Source organism: Perna viridis, chromosome 1, assembly GCF_037379345.1.
Source record: "Perna viridis isolate PV_CMFRI_1.1 ecotype Kerala chromosome 1, ASM3737934v1, whole genome shotgun sequence".
NCBI classification, from domain to species: domain Eukaryota; kingdom Metazoa; phylum Mollusca; class Bivalvia; order Mytilida; family Mytilidae; genus Perna; species Perna viridis.
The window spans coordinates 12,676,392-12,697,516 of NC_142445.1; the positions used below are offsets into that span (position 1 = coordinate 12,676,392).

Below are 21,125 nucleotides of genomic sequence, written 5' to 3' on the forward strand. Positions count from 1 at the left end.
GCGGGAAAATTAAAGTTGCTGTTTACTGAGTGTTAATCAAAGTGATGGATAGATCATTTTTTAAAATTTTTAATTAAAATATAATGAATGTATTCAATTTCTGATTAGTTTATACGCTATAACCTAATTTGGGTCCGTTTACGCTGAAACATAATCCGCTAACCCAAATTAGGTTATAGCGTATAGGTTACAGACCACCAATTCAACCAATGAGCATTTGGAACGTAGGCAAAAATAGTCCTACGCAGAAATTACCCCTGTTCCTCAAAGTGCTGTGAAAAAAGTTCTCATCTTATTTAAAAAATTTAAACAGTTTCTGAAAGGAAAAACATTTCTGTACATTTTATAGGTGCATTTTGCTTCTTGTGATGTGAAGCCTAATCTCCATAATGATTTTTAAATATACCCCTATCTTGTGAAAACACTGGGATTTCCCATGCTATTTATAGACCCTTCACTTCCGGTGACCAGTACTGCACTGCAAGTCTGCTAACCCCACATGCCATTCTGAGGATTGTGAGCTGACATATGTAGAATCATGCTGATATATAGTCCTCTGCAGGTTAAAGTTAAGGTAAAGTCCAGAGAAGCCATTGAATATTGTGAAATTAGCATAGAAGCCTATGGAAAGTGGAATTAGTGGTTTTTAGCCTGAAGTTGAAGCCATGGCAAAATGAAAAGTTTCTTGAAATAGCTTTAAACTACTTGAAGATCTTGTTAACTTTGCCATGAGAGGAATACACTACAAAAATCCTTCAAAATATGCATTTTTTTAAGTTATAGGTCCAAATTATGGAAAATTGGTCTTTTTGGCTGATTTTTATGTCCTATCTTGTAAAAAGTGTAGAAAATTTAGTAAAAATATCAAATATTAAACTTTGAGGGCTATATTTACCTAAATGTGGTGGTAATAAGCACTTGAAATCAAGTTTTGTGTAGATTTGAGCAAAAATTAGGTTAGAAATGAGGAAAAACTCACTTTCATTACTGCGGTTAAGGCCATATCAGCATTCCCCTATGGCAACATGGAAAATCCATTATTGAGTACTTTTTTTTGCTTTAGGTGCCCTTTACTGGTCATGTTTTAATGTGAAAACACTGTATTTACAAATTTAAAGCCAAATATATCACCCTTTGTGAAAATTTAAAGATTTAGGATTTTTGACATGTGATCAAGAAAAAGGGGGAGGCATGTCAGAAATAAATTTTTAAAAATAGACCAATTTCTCAAAAAATGATTACTTTTAAAACTATTTCTTCATTAATATTGTTAAAAAACAAGTTGTGATTGATATTTTTTATTTGAAAAGTCAGAAAAAGTTCTTTGCAAATATTTAATGCATTTAAGTATGGTAGAATATTGTCACTTTTTTGCTCGCACAACTTGGTTACCCTACATTTAAAAATCAAATATTTAAAAAAGTGCTTGTCACATTTCACTGAAACTTTGCAAATGCATTCAGTATGTGTGTAGGAAGATACCTGTATAGTTATTTATTTTTTCTAAGACAAAAAGTGACTCTTTATAAACTAATCAGAAATTGAATACATTCATTAATTAAACGTGTTTGTGTTAACTGTAAATGATATAAGTCTTCAAATAACGAAGTTTAATGCTCCAAAATATAATACGGCTACATTTGGTATCACTTTTTACGAAGATCATTCTACTTTCAAATTAGAACTGTCGTACAAATGTGTTGTGGTCACAATTTGTGAAATTTTGCGTTTTGTGAGAGCGCCTTGTTTTCCTCCACAAGTACAGGCTGTTGAAAAGTCAATTATTATGAAAACATGTGAACAAATTTTGTTAAAAATTTATATGTCTTTCAAAGTAAGCATTAAGAATTACACAATGCTGTAATTTTGAATAATATATATTGTCATAAAAATAATGACACAGTTTTGCAGACCGTATTTTTGTGCCAATTTTAAGCCGATTCTAATGCAAGCCAAAGTGGACAAAAGTCTATATTTTGTAATATTAGAACATAATTTTTTAATATTACAAAATCATTTGTTTAATATTAGAAAATATTTTTTAATATTAGAAATTCATTTTGTAATTTTAAAAATTCATTTTGTAATTTTAAAAATTCATTTTGTAATATTAAAAATTCATTTTCCAATATAACAAATTCCTGATTTAGTAATATTACAAAATGTCACACATTTAGTAATATTTCAAAATATCACATATTTAGTAATATCACAGATTTAATTTGTAATATTAGAATATAAATTTGTATCATATATATACTTTATTCTGATAAACCGTTGTTGAAACAATGGTATACAGACATACATATCAGTCATTACATATGAAATTGTATTACAGAGGTAAGCAACACATAAAAAAAAACAGTCAAGAACAATAAAAGAAAACAGATAAAAATAAAATTATACAATTAAGTAACCAGACAATACATTGAGAGGATATGTATGTCTATGTTAGTCCAGAGAATTCACCTTTTTGTTGATAATTCTGATAAAAGAGCAAAATTTTTTCAAGCTTTGATTTTTTTCTCACGTTCATTAATTCTTTAAACTTCACTGTATTACAGTTATTGAAAAATCATCTGTCAATGTATTCCCTTCTTTTTGCTCCAAAATATTTACATTCCATTATATAATGATACTCATCCCCTATTGCATTTTCATTGCATAAAGTACAAATTCTGCTTTCTCTTGGTATATTTTTCCATCGACCGCATTCAATTGGGAGCTTATGATTTATCATTATAAATTTACTAAAAACCAACAAGTCTTTTTCTTCCAGAGTATTAACATAATTTTCAAAGGCGTGATCAGTTTTAAAGATGCGATAATTTGTAGTTTTCGGGCAATTATAAATATTTGATTGCCAAGTCTGTTTATATTGATCTTGCAATATAGTTCTGACAGTCAGTTTTGTCCATTCTTCGGAAGGGAATACGAGATTTATCCAAATATACGTAAGGCCACATTCGTTGAGAATATTTTGCAATTGATTCATCCACTGGGATATTTCCCTATTTTCGACTCTCATATTAAGTAATAATTAATATACATTATAATATAATTTATTCTGATTTCCCTTAAGTATTTTTACCCAGTATGATATCATTCTAACTTTAATGTCTATTCAATGTATACAAACCTAGTTCACCATATATAACCGAAGTAGGGGTTGTTTGTTTTAAACCTAGAACTAATTTACAAAATTTTAACTGAACCCTTTCTAATAAGTCATTATTTTCAAAACCCTAGACCTCACATCAGTACAATAAAATTGGTTTTACTAATTTATTGAAAATATCAAATTGACATTCAATTGACAAATTTTGTTTCCTTCCTTTTTTCAAGACGTTGTACATGGCATTTGTTGCTTTTTGTGCAATATACTTTTTGCCAGACCTAAAACTTCCTGTTCTCGACAGATATATTCCTAAGTAATTGAATTCTTTTACTATCTCAACCTCTGTATTGTCATACTAAAAGAATGTACGTTACGTTGTAATCTTCCCTTAAAAAAATTACTATTTTCGTATTCTGTACATTCACCTGAAGCTGCCATGTTTTACAATAGTCATAAAACTTGTTCAGCGCTGATTTCAAATCATGGGCTGATTCCGCCATAATGACTGTGTCATCTGCATATAGAATGATAAAAATGTTTAGATAAGTATCAAGCCTATTCTCGAACTCCGTACTTATACTACTAAGACCAGTAATATTTTCTTGACATAAAAAATCTTCTAAATTATTTAGAAACAATGAAAATAAAAAGGGTGACAAGTTCTCGCCTTGTCTGACTCCATTTTCACAAGGGAAAAAGTCGGAAATAGCTCCATTATATTATATACATGATTTAATGTTTTGATACATATTATATATTATATTATACATATAACCGGTAACATTACTCAGTGTCATTTTATACCATAAAGCATTTCGGCACACCGTGTCGAACGCTTTTTCAAAATCGACGAATGCACAGGACAATTTCTTTCTCTTAAATTTCAGTATTTCAAAAAAAAAGAATGTAATGTAAAAATACAATCAACAGTTGAATATCCCTTGCTGAAGCCGCATTGATTTTCTTTTAACATTTGAGTTTCTTCAGAGAACTCCAGAGAATTTAACCTACAATTTAAGATAGATGTGAATGATTTACCAAGACAACTAACGATAGTAAATGGACGATAGTTTTTGGGATCGGATTTATCTCATTTATTCTTATAGAATGGTATAATGATTCCTTCCAGCCATGTATCAGGATTTTTTTCCTCTTAAAAAAATTAAGTTAAAAAGCTTTTCATATAAAGTAATAAAACTATCTATTGTTGATTTGATATATTCATTAATAATTTGATCATTTGAGCAAGCTTTATCATTCTTTAAATTTCTGGTGCATTTTAAGATTTCATCTGCTGTAATTGGACTATCGTTTACTTCCAGATTTACATTATTAGTTATATCAAAATTTCCTGTTTCGTTATTTTCTGTGTTATTAAGATTTTTAAAGAAATCTACCAAAGTTTGGAAGTCTATTTCCGGTTGCTTATCATACGTACCTTTGTTAAGTATATTCCAGTATTCTTTAGTATCATGCGTTCTTAGTGTTTTCATTTTCTCCTTGAGCTCTCTTTGATACCTAGTTTGTGCTTTTTTTAATGTCTTTTTATAGTCCTTTTCGGCTGTTTTTGAAATATTATTATGAAAAGCAGATTTATATTTATTCCTATTAAGCTTTCTAAATATCTTTTGTTTGTTTTTACATTCTATATCGAACCATGGTTTATGAGTCTTGGTAGTAGCATTAGCACGAGAAGATTTTTTGTTATTTTCTCGGGGAAGTTTTGTTCCGAAAGTTTTCTTTGCGCTGTCCAGATAGATATTTCCTATCTTTTCGAGTATTGAATTTAGGATATTCGTGTCAAATTTTCTGGTTCAATATTATTTATTTCAGAAATTAAATTATTCATTTCATTAACTTCTATATTAGTCTTATACTCTTGTGCTTTGTCTTTATTCCATTTATTTATTTTCTCACGCTGTGTTATCCCAAAAACTTGAGCTTTCTGCCAGCAACAGTTAAACTGTGGAACAAACTTCCTCAGAATACCAGGAGTTCTAGTTCCACTAACATTTTTTGAAATAAGATTAGGAACATTTGATAAAATGTCCGAATCTTTACTTTATTGGTCTGTAAATTGTCTGTAAAGGACTTTCTTGGATATTTGTTCCTTCCAATGTAGATCCATATTTGTAATAAATACAAGATACCAAAATACATTAGTTCTATATAAAATGTAATGTATAACTGTCGAATGGTGAAATATTTAGACATAGTATGTTTATTCTTGCAGGAAAGTGAATTATCTTTGTGAGAGGGATGCTATTCTTCAACAATTATTTTGATATGTTGGCATGTAGCATAAATACCAGTAAACTCAGATTGACGAAGACCACATAGATGTAAAAAAAACCACAAATAATTAAGGTTGACTTGTGCATACATGAACATTTGTATTTGAAAAACAACATTCAGCATTCATACATGATAAGAAGTTTCTCAATGTCAGAAACTTTAAATATGGACTTGTGTGATTAACAAAAACAAACTGACACAGATTTCTGTTCTAAAGCCAAAAATACAATCTTTATGAAATCTTAGCATGTGGAACCTGAGCGAACTACGACTGCTTCTTTTCAGTGTAAAATTGGAGATGCTAATAATTTCCTTAAATTAACTTTTGTTATATCTTGTTCCTATATATTCATGTTACAAACGAGGAAATACATCGTGGTAAGTATTGAATTTTTATACACGAGACTACAATACATTTGTAATTTCATTGTTTTAACAAATGATTACATATGCATATTTATAAGTGGTGAAGTGTTGCCCAAAATATCTTGAAATAAAAAAAAAATCTACAACCTTTTTGACAGGTAATTTTTTCTTATAGCTTACTTCTGTTAATTTTATGTTCTATTTAAACTGGTTGTTTAATGAAAATAACTGATAATATATCGAGATTGTGATGGTATACAAATGTAAAAATATACTTGTATTTCCTTATCCTTTTCTATAACCGCTATAACCTTGGTTACCTTGATTAGTCTATGATATATATTGTTAATGGGTGAACAGTTCTATGACCAGATTTTTTTCATGCCAGTTCACGAACAGTGTAACTGGACCCTTTTTTAAAGTATGTCGATCGCTGGTTTGAATGAGTGATTTTGAGTTCTCACCATTGAGGAAAAACAGCCAACACATAGCTACTTTTTCTGAAAAAAAAATGCAATTACAATAATCCCATCTGTCAGATTTTATTTCAAATAGTATGTAAATGCATGTTCGTGTAGATAAAACATTTTAATAGAACGGCAATAACACCAGAAATATATTATCAAAATAAAATAAATACAAGCTGAATGTTTTGTCCTGGATTTCTATGGTATTAAAGAAGCCTGTATATTTGTAAGAATAGAGTACACACGTCAGCCAACAGAATCTCAAATATCCACCTTTTATGTACAAAGGAAGATGGAAACCAGTTAAATACCAAAGATACTACTGTCAACATTCAGTTGTCCGATTTACATGAAGGGAAAAAAATGAGCTCGCCCAGTGTGCCAAGCCGTCAAAATCTTAGTCATATTTCGGTCATGTTTGGAGTTAAATAGAATTATGATAGGTGTTTCTGGAATGGAGAGACTACATACACACCTTGCCGTCCTACTTACGGTCGTACTTTGTGAAAACAATCCCGGGGGTGCAATTGTGTCAGTTATTTCGGACAGTGGTATTTACCCGCCATATTTTCTTCCTTAACTCTCGCCCACGAAGCACCGAACTATCTAGGTAAATTTTAAAGAAAGTAGGCATAGAAAAATGTTGACAGTATGTCAGTCACCTCGAAAAATATGTTTTCTTATACAATTCGGTTTATCTGGATCTAAATTACAATTATCAGAGCCGCACGATGAAAACAAAGACCAACTGCCAAGACGATACTAGCGCCACCACGGAAGAATCGGTGACGGACTGATCTTTCCGGTGGACAAAAAAAATGACTACTTTTCTACCTCCACTGACCGAGGCGCTCCGACTGAGTACGAACTACCAATTGTCAATCTTACGTGGTTTATTGCATTGTCAAATTAAGAATGACAAAGGACAATTTGTCCGCTATTTCAAAGAAGTTTAAAATGACGAGTTACAAGCTAAGAATATTTGATGATTTACAAGTCTCGAAAAACGCATTACCAAGTGAGAAGTTGCATATGAAGAATTTCGAAGTTGCATATACAGATTTTCAAAGTACAAAATGGAAAGTTACACACTTACAAGTTACAAATTGACAATTTACGAATTTCAAGCAGACAATTTACAAATCAAGAAGTTATAAATCAACAATTTACGGATTAAGAATTTTGACCCCGTTGGCATTCCATAATTGTTAGGGTTTAATTTGAAAAAAGTATACGACCACATGGAAAATTCAGTATACAAAATAAATAACACATAGCTTAGAGGGTGACAGAGACTTTGTTTCCCCTTGAAAATACATTTTCTCGGGGTAACAAACTGCTCTATTACCCTCTTCGCTATATGTCATTTATATAAAAATCTGCTCAACAGGTAGAACACTCCCAGTTCATTGACGATTATGTCAGTAAGTGGAACTTGCGATGACACTACAGTCTCATGACCGTCAGCACACAATACAGGGGAAGATCTTGAAAGCGAGAGGCATTTCCAATCTTCAGAGTTCGAATTTAACCTTTAATATTTAATTGTTCAATTTTTATATTCAAAGCCTTCGAAACCCGAAGTTCTTCTTATTAATTGATTATCTTGTATATATTTTTATGTGCATTCTATAAATAGAATGTCGCGTATTGATCACGTGGCCGGACCACCGGATTGTTCTGCACCAAGACCCACCAACAATAGAAAAAAAATAAATACCAGTTACATATACGAACATAGCCACGTGAGATCAATTTAACATTGCTATTTGAACAACTAACTTAACAAAGTGTATGTTTAAATGTTTATAAAATATTTATACAGGACATCAATACCCTTCAACACAATGGACATGTCGAGTACATAGGATAGTAGACATTCATATACAGTTCAGGTGAGTTAAAACAGACGATATGCATAGTTTGTAGGAGGTGCATATTGCAATGACAGAACGGTCTATTTGATGAACCCGGAATGCCCGTGTTGCTTAAAAGGGAAGTATTAGCTATTTGGGGTCTGTATTTTGTGTAAATCGTGTGGTGTATGATACAGTTGACTGTTAAACCAAAATTGACAGTAAGTACGAATTATTGACGATTTAACTTGAACAGGAAATTTAAAATGTCATTGCTAATTTGTCTACTAAATAAAAATGTAGACTTAGTTTCTACTTACATCTTCACACCATGTGAGACTTTTCCTTAATGTATTTAATTGTCAACGGTTTAAAATGTACATTTCAGAAATAAACACGGGTTCATAAGCGGTTTAACAAAAAAAACATTAATGATATTTTTTATATATTTTCCGGTAAATGGTGTATATTGGGAAAAAACGCATATTTTTTTCATAATCTGAATATATATGAAAATTTTGTAATAGATAGTAGTGAAAATATTTGTTATATTTCTTGAAAGGTTGGAAAATATACTTTTAGACTGATAGCTTTGTATATCATATTTCAAGATTCCATTTTCTGTGTGCACATGCTTTCAAGCAGCCTTTATTTGTGTATTTATACTACGAATTTTATTTAACTAAGGCGGAACTAGTACTACAGGAGTTTTTAATGAGTTAAAAGGTTTTGAAGTAATATAAATAGTTAAACATAATACAGTACATAGTAATATTATAGTACTCGTGTACCTTTGAAAGTAAAGCCACGCAAATGATTTGAAAAAAAACCAAAACATATTTGATTGCATTCTAAGTAGTCAACGTTGTTAATAGAATAGCGCTTTCAAACACGTTATATATATCGTATTATGAAACTTTTGAACGAGTAAACCATGACTATTTTAGATAGAGTGTAAAATCAACTATTTCTTTGTCTGTATGAACTGAAGAATACTACTCCCATCTAATAGCTCACGGTCAAATTGGCCAGAAATTTTACATGTTAGTCACAATCTTAATAGCCCAAAAGGAATTATGTAAACCTATTGGTCAAGATGGTTATCGTTCCATGTACAACTTGACGACCTCATCCCTAGCATGTTATGGCCAACAAAGAATAAAACTTTAATATCAATATTTTGTCAATCGTTATATAAACAGTTTTGTTAGGTACATACGAAATTGATGGACTTTGAAATTCTGGATATGATATTCATAAGTTATTTCAGTCTAATTAAAATTAGACCTTGCGTTTTTTTTATTTTTGATGTACGCAAACAAATAAAAATCGGAGGGTCTAATTTTAATTAGACTGAAGTTATTTCAATTTAAACGGTGCAGATCTAAATGGTAAATTAAATGATAAAGCTAACATGTGAGAAATGCTGTGGCACGATTACGTTATGTGTTTAATTGCCCATAGCTCTTTATACTGATAACCACACGTTTGCGACACTGATGTGAAACATTGAAGTGTAACCATCTTCCTTTTGGTACTATTCTTATTTTGATGTATTTTATACCGTAGGCTAGTATATTAAAAGGAGCTTAATGTCTTAATTATTAAAATGTCTTAAGACGTCTCAAATAAAGCAATCGATTCCACAAATGAACAACTATTATAAAATGATATTTTTCAGGGGCGTAGCTGCCTATACGCAAATACGCAGTTGCGTACTTTCGGAAAAAGTAACAAAAATAAAAACACACATTTTAAAGATGAAATAAAGGTTATTTATCACATATGCATAACATGAACGTAGTATAGGCTCTGAAAAACTGGCTCCAAAATCGTTAAAATTCAGGAGTTTCCCTCAGGGCTTTGCCTTGCCGGACTCATTGGGGGGCTTGAGCGACTCCCCCCCCCCCAAGACCCCTCGCCGTAATTTTGCGTACAACTAAAACAGGCCTAGCTACGCCCCTGGTTTTCAACGAACTACATATATAGAGCGTGCTTTTTCTATTCCTACTCTATTTTACAAAGATGACCGTTTTAAATTTGCATAATTTGTGTCCTTCATAACGAATTCTAGTGCTGTTTCTGTTTTTACATATTAAAAGTTCATTCATGTTATCGTGTTAAAACTAACCATATATCAGTTGCTTAAAGTCAATTAACACACAATATTGATATGATGCAGTGAATATATGGTACATGAATCAATAATCCTCAGGTAAAACTCTATTGATTAGTTTGTTGATACAGTTTTCAGGTATTAAAGACTTTCATCTGACGTACTGGAATCGCCAGAGAAGAAGACAAAATGTCGCGATTACAACAACTAGGACTATTATTACATAAAAATTGGATTGTGCAAAAAAGAAAAGTATGTGTGACTGTCTTCGAAATTTTGATGCCGTTAGCTTTTGGACTTCTTTTATTGGTGATACGGAATTTGATAGACACCGATTCTTTCCCGAATGGGAAAATATTTGCAGAAGTGGGGGCACCATTTAATTTCAAGAATGCCTCTAAAACTGAGATACTCTATTCTCCAAATGATGCTAATCTACAGGCTATAATGAACAGCGTAAAAACAGACATAGATGCTCAATATCCGGGTTTCATAACAGCCTGTAAGTGTAATTTATCATAAAATAATGAATTAATTTGGATCTCCAGAGTTTCACCCAATGATTATGTTGTATAATAATACTATGTAATATCCAGGAAAGGGCTATTTCTTTTAACTTGAGAAATAGACGACCAATACATATGGGAATCGTTTAGATTTTCATGCATAGCTTTTTCAGTGGACTTGCCTCATGATAAAATGTGAAGAAAGCAGTTTAACTAAAAATTATATATTAGTCTGAAAAGTAGTAGTCATGTTCATGAATGAGTTATATATAATGTAATACAATTACTGCAGTCGAGCTGCTATCGAAAGTCTTTTAGAATCCCAAATTTTGGAGAAAAAGTGATGTTTTTTTTACACTGACATGTCTAATACCATCTAGTGTTGTCCACCCGTTTGTCCGGGAACAGGAGGGTATCAATATGTGAGCTAATCTAGTTTCTCATATCGAGATGGGGACAGATAAAGCCTGAGCGCAAATAACATGATCCCCCCCCCCCAAAAAAAAAAAAAAATTACATTTAGGATAATGTAGACCACTTATAAATATTTAGTACGCAAAATGAATTTACATACTGCATTGGACTATGCGAAGAAGTTCAGCCACATAATTGGGAAGTTAACAACTCATCGGACTGCTTTAGATAAGATAAAAAAAGAATGTTATTTATTATCAATGATACGCCAGTATCAGGCCTGAACTCCTCTCAAAGGATGTCTGATTAGGCCGGGAAAAGAAAGGTGTTCATGAATCTACGTAAGTTTTAACTCTGTTTACTGTTGTCACCTTAAGACCTTTATTAAAATATTCTAGCTAATTATAATGACCTTAGTATGTGTCCTCGACTTAAATAATTCTTCTTCGACTTTTAAACATTAACTAGATGATATCTTGATCAAATACACACATCTTCCTGTTGATGTGAAGGGAACAACAGATATATACATGTATATTAATGTACTTTTTTTTGTAATTCTTCCACTAAAATAGATACTTTCTCCAAAGCGCCTTTTTCACTACCAAAAAGTTTTAAAATGTCCAGCCCTTTCTATATATATATATATATATATATATATATATATCTACTGAAGAATACACCACTTTTAAGCGGCATGCACTTTTTTATACCACAGTAAAGTTGTATTTATATCATGATTTTATTATTCAGTAAACTCGTATGCCTCCAGTAGTGCTTTGGATGCGTACCAGGCGAGTAACTCTGGCAAAGTACTTGCTGCAGTTGTGTTTGACGAAAGTGCTTCATATGGAACTTTACCAACCAATATAAAATATTCGCTTAAAGTGTCCCTTACTGGAGATGATACAAACTGGCGGACGGATAGGACCTACCCGTTTGTTGTCTCATCGTCCCCGCGAAATGACGACCCGACAGGAGGGTACCCTGGTAAGTTTTACGTGAATAAATTGCCAGTATCTATATGGGTAAGACAGTGGCTGCAATATTGCAATATTTGTATAATCAAAAGCAGTAATGTTTAGAATATAGATGAATGTTATTAAAATCTATTTTAGTAAGTGTGTGTGTGTGTGTGTGTGTGTGTGTGTGTGTGTGTGTGTGTGTGTGCGTGCGTGCGCGCGCACTGCTAGGGTATAAAGATATGGGATTTTCCCCGTAACATATTTTTAAAATGGCTTCTTATGTTTAATATGGACTTATTGAGTTATGTTTTTCTTCTGTTTTGTTCCTACTTGTACACCAAAATGAAGTAAGAGCATTCGTGAAGATATGAATGAAAACAGGAGATCAGTAACACTGGTCCGTCTTAGATTCACTGTCATTCGTCCAACGTTCCTATATTACACTAAGCAAGCGAAATTGTTGGGGAAATAGAAATAGATCATATAAAATATTTCTCTTTCCCTGCTTTGTATAGGAGTCTGCTTTAATATACGCAGATGTCGTTTCAATTTGAGAATTGTATTTACAGTAAAATCATGCATATATATGTACACCAAGAAGTTACTTAAATGTTATCACCCAGTCTGTGTTTTAAAATGATGTTGTGTGTTTTTTAAACATAGAAGGCATCATCTTATCACTTATTGTTGTTTTTGACAATAACTTGCAAAGCAGCTATTTAATGGCCCGAGAATGTAGCTATATTACAAAATGATTAGGCGACGCTAACAGGGACATCTAACTTAAAACCAGCTTAAAAATGCATCTATATGGGCTTTGTTAGTTTGCAAACGCCGATTTTGTAGAAGTAAACAATACGTATACATGTATCTGTTCTGATGGATACAATTATCAGTATACATGTTATTCTTTCTCGACAGAATATGGTAAAACTGGATTCCTGTACCTTCAGTATTTGGTAAATAAAAATATTATACAGGGTGGTTTTACACCATCAAACAATCCAAATTTGGGGACCACTAACAATGTATTCGTACGGAAGATGGCATTCCCACCTTATATAGAAGATCCCATGTTGACTACAGTCCAGACGACTTTACCACTGTTCTTCGTTCTCGCTTTCATCGTTTATGTCATTATGCTGGCAAAAAATCTAGTTCAAGAGAAAGAACAGAAACTAAAGGTATGACCATTTTCTAAATAATTTACCGTTTATTGTCTGATGAAACTGAAACCTTTGAGATATTGATAGCTATATCCAATTCTCAAGTTGTGTACACTCTGACAGTAAAATTAATTGCCCGGTTTGATGTCAATGTAAATGGCGTTGTAAAACACTTAAACCTTAGTTGGTCTTGTAAAATCACTCTTGTTCGTGCTCTAACTGACTAGTCTTAATTTTCCAGGAACATACACTCATTTCCACTTCTTTTTCTACGTTATTCCTGTTAAGATGAACTTATACATTTCACACTATGACCAGTTTATTCAGTTTGGTTTTTCGATTCCTTCCTCAATTCAAATTTCGACTTGTCCGGTTGCTTGCAATCGAAGATTTGAGGAAATAAATCTCAATTTTTATAGACCCAGCAGGGATCTTTTTGTATTTGGTATCGTAATAATTTTTCAAGTGAATTAGAATCTCATAACGTGCAAGTTACTTACTGAAGAATATTTTGTTATGAGTCGATTCTAAGCATGCTACATACATATTTGTAATTCTAACTCATTGAAAGTTACCCGTATCGATCATATCACATCATTTTAACTTGATGTAATCCTCCATAAAAGTTTGAATAAATAGTTTCACTTCAAATGGTTTATATTCCCAGTGGTTTATTAAAATAGGCTTATAATATATTTTTTTGTATTTTTTTTTTTATAAAAGTATGGGTATGATAGGTATAGATATATGTCTTTCATATCTCCGGTAAGGAAGTCAGTTTAATATCTGAATGGTTCAAATATCAGTCCCAGTTTGTGAACCCAAGCAAAGACCAGTTGTATTTTTATAAATTGATGTTAAATTTCTGTTTTTCAAGATTGTTTGTATAATATAGAATTACGAAACTTTAAACAAAGTACCAGGAAATACGATCACGTATCATATCGAAAACTATGTAAATATACCTGTATTTAGTCAACCATTAGATCAATCGATCTTTTGCAGCGTTCTACGTTTTGAACCACACACTTTGTGATTAATATTTATTATTAAATTCTTGTTCTGAATTTTGCCTTTTTTAAATCTGTGTTTTAGATAAGACTATCAGATTATTGGTACATTGGAATACGTTCTCTCGTGCACATTTTAGTTCATTGTACCGAAAGGCTAGTGTTTTTTTCTGCACCAAGACCGCCCCACATGGAAACCATTTAGTTCACAAGGCCCCAAGCTATTGCCATCTCTTGGCGTCCGTCGCCGTCGCCTGTTAACATTTTTTCAAACAACATCTTGTCTTACACTACTTGATAATGGATGGGTGTTCGTTAACGGAAAGTTAGATCCATATACAGAGCGTATGTTAGTATTCCAAAGATTTTTAATCTAGTGAGACATATATTATATTGACATGATACACACACATTATATTTATATTCAAATATGGTAAATTCTTGCTTAATGTCTATGTTACTACTATTCCAGTACTTCTTTTTTATTATAAATTATTATACATTCATATTATACATACATGTAGTAGAAAACTTGTTTTCATGTACTGAGAACTGTCAACTCCTCTTACATGTACAGTACTTCAAAATGAGAGTTTCCAAAGACTTTTATTTAAGATAAAGCCCTTCATAAAGTATACATACGAATAAATTTATCACCGAACCATAAAAAAAGTCAAACTATTAATTATTTCTTAAGTGTAATGTATATCTGTTCTGGCACAAGATAGTATGCTTCCGAAGGGAGCTAAATGGTAGAGAATTAAAAAAAATGTAAATGCAAATAAAGGATCTGATATAATATGGACACCAAAAACTTTGCAAGGTATCGGAAAAAGGTTTACGGCACATGAATTTTCACCAACTTTGCTAATGTGCTCAGTCAAAAACCTCAATTTTCCAAAATTCTATTGAAAAATTTCTGAGCAAATCCAAGGATGTAGGGACCAAAAATGATCTTTTCAAATAGAGAAAGCATCCTTGAGTAATATTTTATTGTTAGATCGGTGGGATTTTGACATGCATGTTTCTGATTTTTCCCATTTTGCCTGATTCTTACAAATACTTACACTTAATGTTTTCTACTAGGACAACGAGGTATTGAGTTGTTTTGCCCCCATTAAATGTTCAGTCTGAGTTGATTTTTGCCGGGTCGTTTCGCCCCTATTAATGCAATAAAGATTATACATATGTTGCACAATTCAACAGTTTTAATAAACAGCTAATAAACAGTGTCCATTTTTTTATTACCATTAAAAATATACCATTTAATTACAATGTAGGTAACATTATTGGGAAAGATGGAAGAAATTTTCCATAATAATTAGAACAAAGTACCTTTTTCACAAGTCAAATAAGGGGAAAGGACTTGGTGCAAACAGGAATAGGGAGGAAACAAACTGAGGCAAACAGGGTATGCGGCAAAACAACCCTCATTACGAAAAATACCATAATGCTTTATTATTTTTTAAGTATAGATATGAAAAATCATTAAACCAAAGATTTGTTCGATAAACAGCCCCAAAGCTAGGTCATGCTAAGTACAAAGCAAGTGGGAATGTCTGGGGTGAAAAACCAAACCATTCACAAAACTCTATTTTTAATGCCTGCTTCTTTAAAGACTTATCTATATACAGATTCCTCGTTCGTCCTGCTAAAATTGGGACATCATTTTTGTTAGGATTTTATCACGATTATTTACAAAATTCTATCTCCGGCAATTTCATTGACTCCTTTCACTCGGCATTAAACCCATAACCTGAAATCCTGGGTCTGCCGTAGCATTGTTGTTATCATCTGTGGGATAGAGGTTACCACCACAAAACTTGTTACAGTTCTATCTATGTATATATGCCTCTTATGCTACACCCATACCAGTTTTCTCTTCGATTTGGAACAATGTTTCAAAGAAGTGATAGAATAACTATTTATTTCGTTTACAATTCAGAAGTAATTGAATAACAACTAACAACTGGGTCCAAACAAGACATGAAATATTTCCAAAAATAAAGAAGTAGACAAAGTCAGGGCGAGCATGAAAACTGGATCTATCTGGGCTGAGAATCTAGTTTTTCATTCATGGTAGCAAATTTAATATTATGGCCTATGTTTTAGTCGGTTAATGTCATTATTTCAAGTGAAAAGTCATGTGAAGTTTTTATTCAAATGTTTTTTTATGATCGTACTGTATAAGCTTTGTGGTTTATTTTTTTTTTAATCTACATTGCTTTTATACTTACGTTTTGACCAGAAAAAAATCCCCCGAGCGCTTTTTACCCTACTCAGACGCCCCTTGGCGCTTTTTAGTATGACCACTCTAGTCGATAAGGAAACACTAATCTGACTAAAGATAAAAAGAAAATATTGTCATATTTTACCAAATCTTTACCAAGACTTGACCAAGTCTTCGTTTCCAAGAACACAAGAAACTTACTCTTTCCAGCCACAATTTCCCACAAAACGGGGCAGTGTATAGTGCAACAACCCTTAATAACATCCTAGATTTACATGTTTCCAGTGACAAAACATGTTCACAAAAAACGACTATACATTTTATTTCATATATCAAACGAACATTTAAAAGTGCTAAGATTTTTCTGCTTAAAAAAATGGGACAGACGAAGCAAGCGATTTTGTTCAGCACTTCGAATATAGATGTAATACCCGATTTGATTGGTCAAATTGTTATCAATGAATTAATTGCGTTATCTATGAATTAGCTTCGGTATCCTATAACCCATAGATAACGCTAATTTCGTAAATTAATTCATATATAACAGTGTTTTAAATGAATTAAATAGAATTAATTATCAATAGCAAACGGTAATGATAAATAATTTTCCGTTATCTATGAGTTAGCGAGCGTTATCTATGGGTTAGCAGATTGCTAACCCATAGATAGCGGAATTTAATTATCGATCACTGGTGATATTGAGAGTTACAGCCTGTTAACACATAGATAACGGGGTTTTGGTTAATTTTGCGTGCCATATGTATGTCCACTTAGCTTTATACATTTCACATGGAACATGGGTCCAATATGCTAATTTGTATGTTTTATTTTTTTTATTAGGAGTCTATGAAATTGATGGGAATGAATATATCAATGTATTGGTTATCTTGGTTCCTGTTTTCACTGGTGTACATGATACTAGCCTGTATCTTTTTCGCCATATTCATGTCAATCAAATTAGGAGGAGTAGCTGTCTTCACGTTTTCTCAAGGTTCACTAACATTTGTGTTTTTCCTGGTTTATGCCATATCGTTGATCGCCTTTTCGTTTATGGTCAGCACATTTTTCCAGAAAGGTAAGCTTTACAAATTTTGTATAGTCAATGGTTTTGCATCACTGTTGTTTGATTTTCACATAAAAGAACTAAAATAAGCACGTACATCAATGATAGGATTTGTTGTTTGTTTAATGAAAACTGTCCTCATGCTACATTAGTGAAGAGCATGATTTACTCCATCAGCAGGTCTCTTACATAACTCAGACGTTATGCTAGCGCTTGCCGTAACTACGCAGACTTTTTGTATCGCGCTAGAGTTCTTACAATTAGGCTTCTTGAACAGGGTTATGTTGCTACAAGTTTGAAGTTGTATGGTCGTCATCATGAACTCTTAGATCGTTACGTTGTATCCATCTGCACCATGAAAACTGATTTGTTCAACGTGTCATAGTTTTCCTTTCCTTTTCGTCTGCCTGGACTTTACTTTTTATGAGCAACTCGGCGGGTGTTTCTAGAAAAGCAGAGGACGCTTACCTTACCGGTGTACCTAGTCCATGCTCCCAGTTTTTAGTGAACTCCAAGTTGCTTATTTACTTTTGTTACTTTGTGTGTATTATTTTGGTTATTTTATGTTCTTTGTTGTGTTTGTCTGTTTTCCATGTCTGAATTTTGTCCGTGGATTGCATTCTTTTGATTGATTTCCGCTAGAATCTTGGTTTCCTTGATTACTCTTACTTTTTAGCTCATCTGGCCAAAGGCCATGTGGGCTATTGCTATCACTTTGCGATCGTTGTCCATCGTCGTCGTTAACAATTATACAAAAATTTCTCCTCTGAAACTACTGGACTGATTAGAACCAAACTTGGTATAAATGTTCCTTGGGGTATTCTGCATAGAACTGATGTGGGGATTTTTGATTGGTCGAAAAACATGGCTACCGTTACTAAAAATAGAATGTAAGGGTCAGACAGCAGATTTTTGCATATATCTCCAAAATCATTAGGTATAGCTAAATTCTGACCAGGTAAAAATGTTCAGCATTGTGAGATCTATTTCTGGTTAAATTTTGGTTTTAATCCGTTTAGACATGTTGGAGTTAATGCCCATTTCAACGATTTTTTCTATTTTTAATGTTATTTCTTTAAAAAGTCTTCTCCTCTGACACTACATAACCAATTTAAACCAAACTTGGTATGAATATTCCTTGGAGTATCTTGCATAGAACTGAAGTAGGGATTTTTGATTCGTCGAAAAACATGGCCACCGTTACTAAAAATAGAACATAGGGGTCAGACAGCAGATTTTTGAAAATATCTCCAAAACCGTTAGGTTTAGCTAAATTCTGGCAGAGGTAAAAGTGTTTAGCATGATGAGATCTATTTCTTGTCAAATTTTGGTTTTTATCCGTTTAGCCATGTTGGAGTTAGTGCCCTTTTCAATGATTTTTGCTATTTTTAATGTTATTTCTTTCAAAAATCTTCTCCTCAGATACTACATAACCAATTGAAACCAAGCTTATTATGAATGTTCCTTGGGGTATCTTGCATAGAACTGGTATGGGGATTTTTGATCCGTCAAAAAACATGGCAGCCTTACTAAAAATAGAACAAAGCGGTCAGACAGTAGTTTTTCGCATATATCTCCAAAACCGTTAGGTTTAGCCAAATTCTTTCAATAGCTGAAGTGATCCTTATTATTAAGACTGAAAAAGTCTTAAGGGATATAAGTTGTCAGATGACTCTTTGTAAGAGTTATTGCCCTTGAAAGGGGAAAAGTGACTTCTTTTTTAACATTTTTCAGTCAATATCTTGAAAACTATGATAGATTAAAAGAAACTTTCAATTGTTGAAATGATCCTTATGATAAGCCCTACCAAAGACTTCTCGAGTGAAAATTGTTAAATTTATTGCCTTTGACAGACAAAATTAACCAGGTCGGTGATTCAGGCTCCTAGTAGCCTCTTGTTTCTGTTGTCAACCACACCTTTCTCTGAGAACTGCTATATAACCATTTTTGTTTATACCTTGTATAAGCGGAAATATGAATGTAATATAGTGGATCTATCCCTGAAACTGTGTAATACGGGAAAGTGTTCCACCTCATTTCCGCTGTGCGTATCTCATTATCTTTAGGTATGGCAAAATTTAATTATCAATTATGGTTACTTTTATACAAAAATAAATGCTCTAACAGTATTTTAACTTGCGATTTCTGTACATCAGTTTCTTATTTTGATCTTGTTTACTTCAAAGAAGAGTAATTACTGTATCTCAAAAGCATAAAGAACTTGATTCATCTATTGCTATAGAGATTTCTTGAAATTTTGAGTTTATGCATAACTCACCTTGACTAAGGATTTAAGGAATGACTGTTGTATTTTTTTGGTCTATGAAGAAATAACCTCAATCACGTGATGCACACTAAATAACCTGCGTTGCAGGTTATTTTCAAGTGTGCACCACGGGTATTGAGGTTATTTCAAATAGATCGAACAATATTTATTCAGTAATTACTCATAATTTTAGTATCAAAATTTAATATATAAGGAGTAAAATATCAAAAAAGATTGATGATGTTACAGTCACATAACAAATTTTGGTCTATTAGATGATGGATAAAACTTTTTATCCAATCAGAAATAGTGTTACATCTAAAATTAAATTAAATTTTTATACTTTGTAGAAAAATCCGCGATATCCCTATTTCGCTGGTTGTAATGACTATATAAGCTTCTAACGGAGTACTACTAAGTACCTATTCTTTCGAGGGCAAATATGGCTAGAAGAAAGGTTCTTGAACACCGGATCCGTTATACAAATATATAGTACGAAACGTTACCAAATTAACATAAGTATGATATCTAACTTGTTCAAATTGGACGGAAAATGTAATCTACTAGTATAAATTAATGGACATTTTATAAATCTGATGCTTCTGTTTAAATAAAACTGCTTTTTATCAGCAGTGTATAATTTGAGATTGAGTTTACGATTCTTGACTGAAATACCAATTTATTTCTTCTCACAGCCAGTGTAGCAGCACCAGCAGCGGGTATCTTGTTCTTCATGACATATTTCCCGTACTTTTTCATAAACTCTGACGAAACCTTCAGTTCTATGACCAGTATACAGAAAGGAGCGGCATGTTTATTAAACAATGTTGGAATGGCCTTTGGCGTCAAGTTGATTGCGCAGTATGAAGGCACAGGTAAACATTGTATTTTACCTAATCAGGAAAGTGGACTACAACCTTCCATCTGTACGAGGAAAAGTTGCTGTTATTTACATGGTTTTGATATTTTTGATAAGTAATCACGTGTTCATGTGAAATTTTAAACATTTTGGATGTTCATTTAACATCGTATCTGATTAGTCGAGTCTTAACATGTCGAATAGGAAAATAATATTCGACCAAAAAGCAACTAAAATGCCAAATATTTTTCAAGAGACGGCCATTAAACAAAAGAAATTAAAAAAAAATAAGTCGTGTGTCTCCAAAACAAAATAATTATTGGATTTAATTAAAGTAATTTTGTCCAAGCGAATAACACTGAGTATATTTTATCTAAATGTATTAATTCCACTAAAACATTAATCTTTTTTTTTTCATAGACTTATAA

At 32.3% G+C, this 21,125-nt stretch overlaps 1 protein-coding gene across 3 annotated transcripts in view; it reads left to right on the forward strand.

Moving 5' to 3' along the window:
* The first annotated feature begins 7,957 nt into the window (after positions 1-7,957).
* Positions 7,958-21,125, forward strand: part of LOC148627299 (phospholipid-transporting ATPase ABCA3-like) — a 33,499-nt gene continuing 20,331 nt past the window's right edge. The window contains exons 1-6 of one of the 3 annotated variants that reach the window (XM_088571195.1): positions 7,958-8,141; positions 10,350-10,720; positions 11,892-12,128; positions 13,025-13,287; positions 17,350-17,584; positions 20,534-20,713. In XM_088571195.1, coding sequence (XP_088427321.1) covers positions 10,408-10,720; positions 11,892-12,128; positions 13,025-13,287; positions 17,350-17,584; positions 20,534-20,713 — 1,228 coding nt within the window. In that variant the 5' untranslated portion in view covers positions 7,958-8,141; positions 10,350-10,407. Of the gene's footprint in view, positions 8,142-8,179; positions 8,324-10,349; positions 10,721-11,357; positions 11,480-11,891; positions 12,129-13,024; positions 13,288-17,349; positions 17,585-20,533; positions 20,714-21,125 lie in introns of those variants that run through there. The other 2 variants (XM_088571192.1, XM_088571199.1) reach the window with 2 other exon arrangements.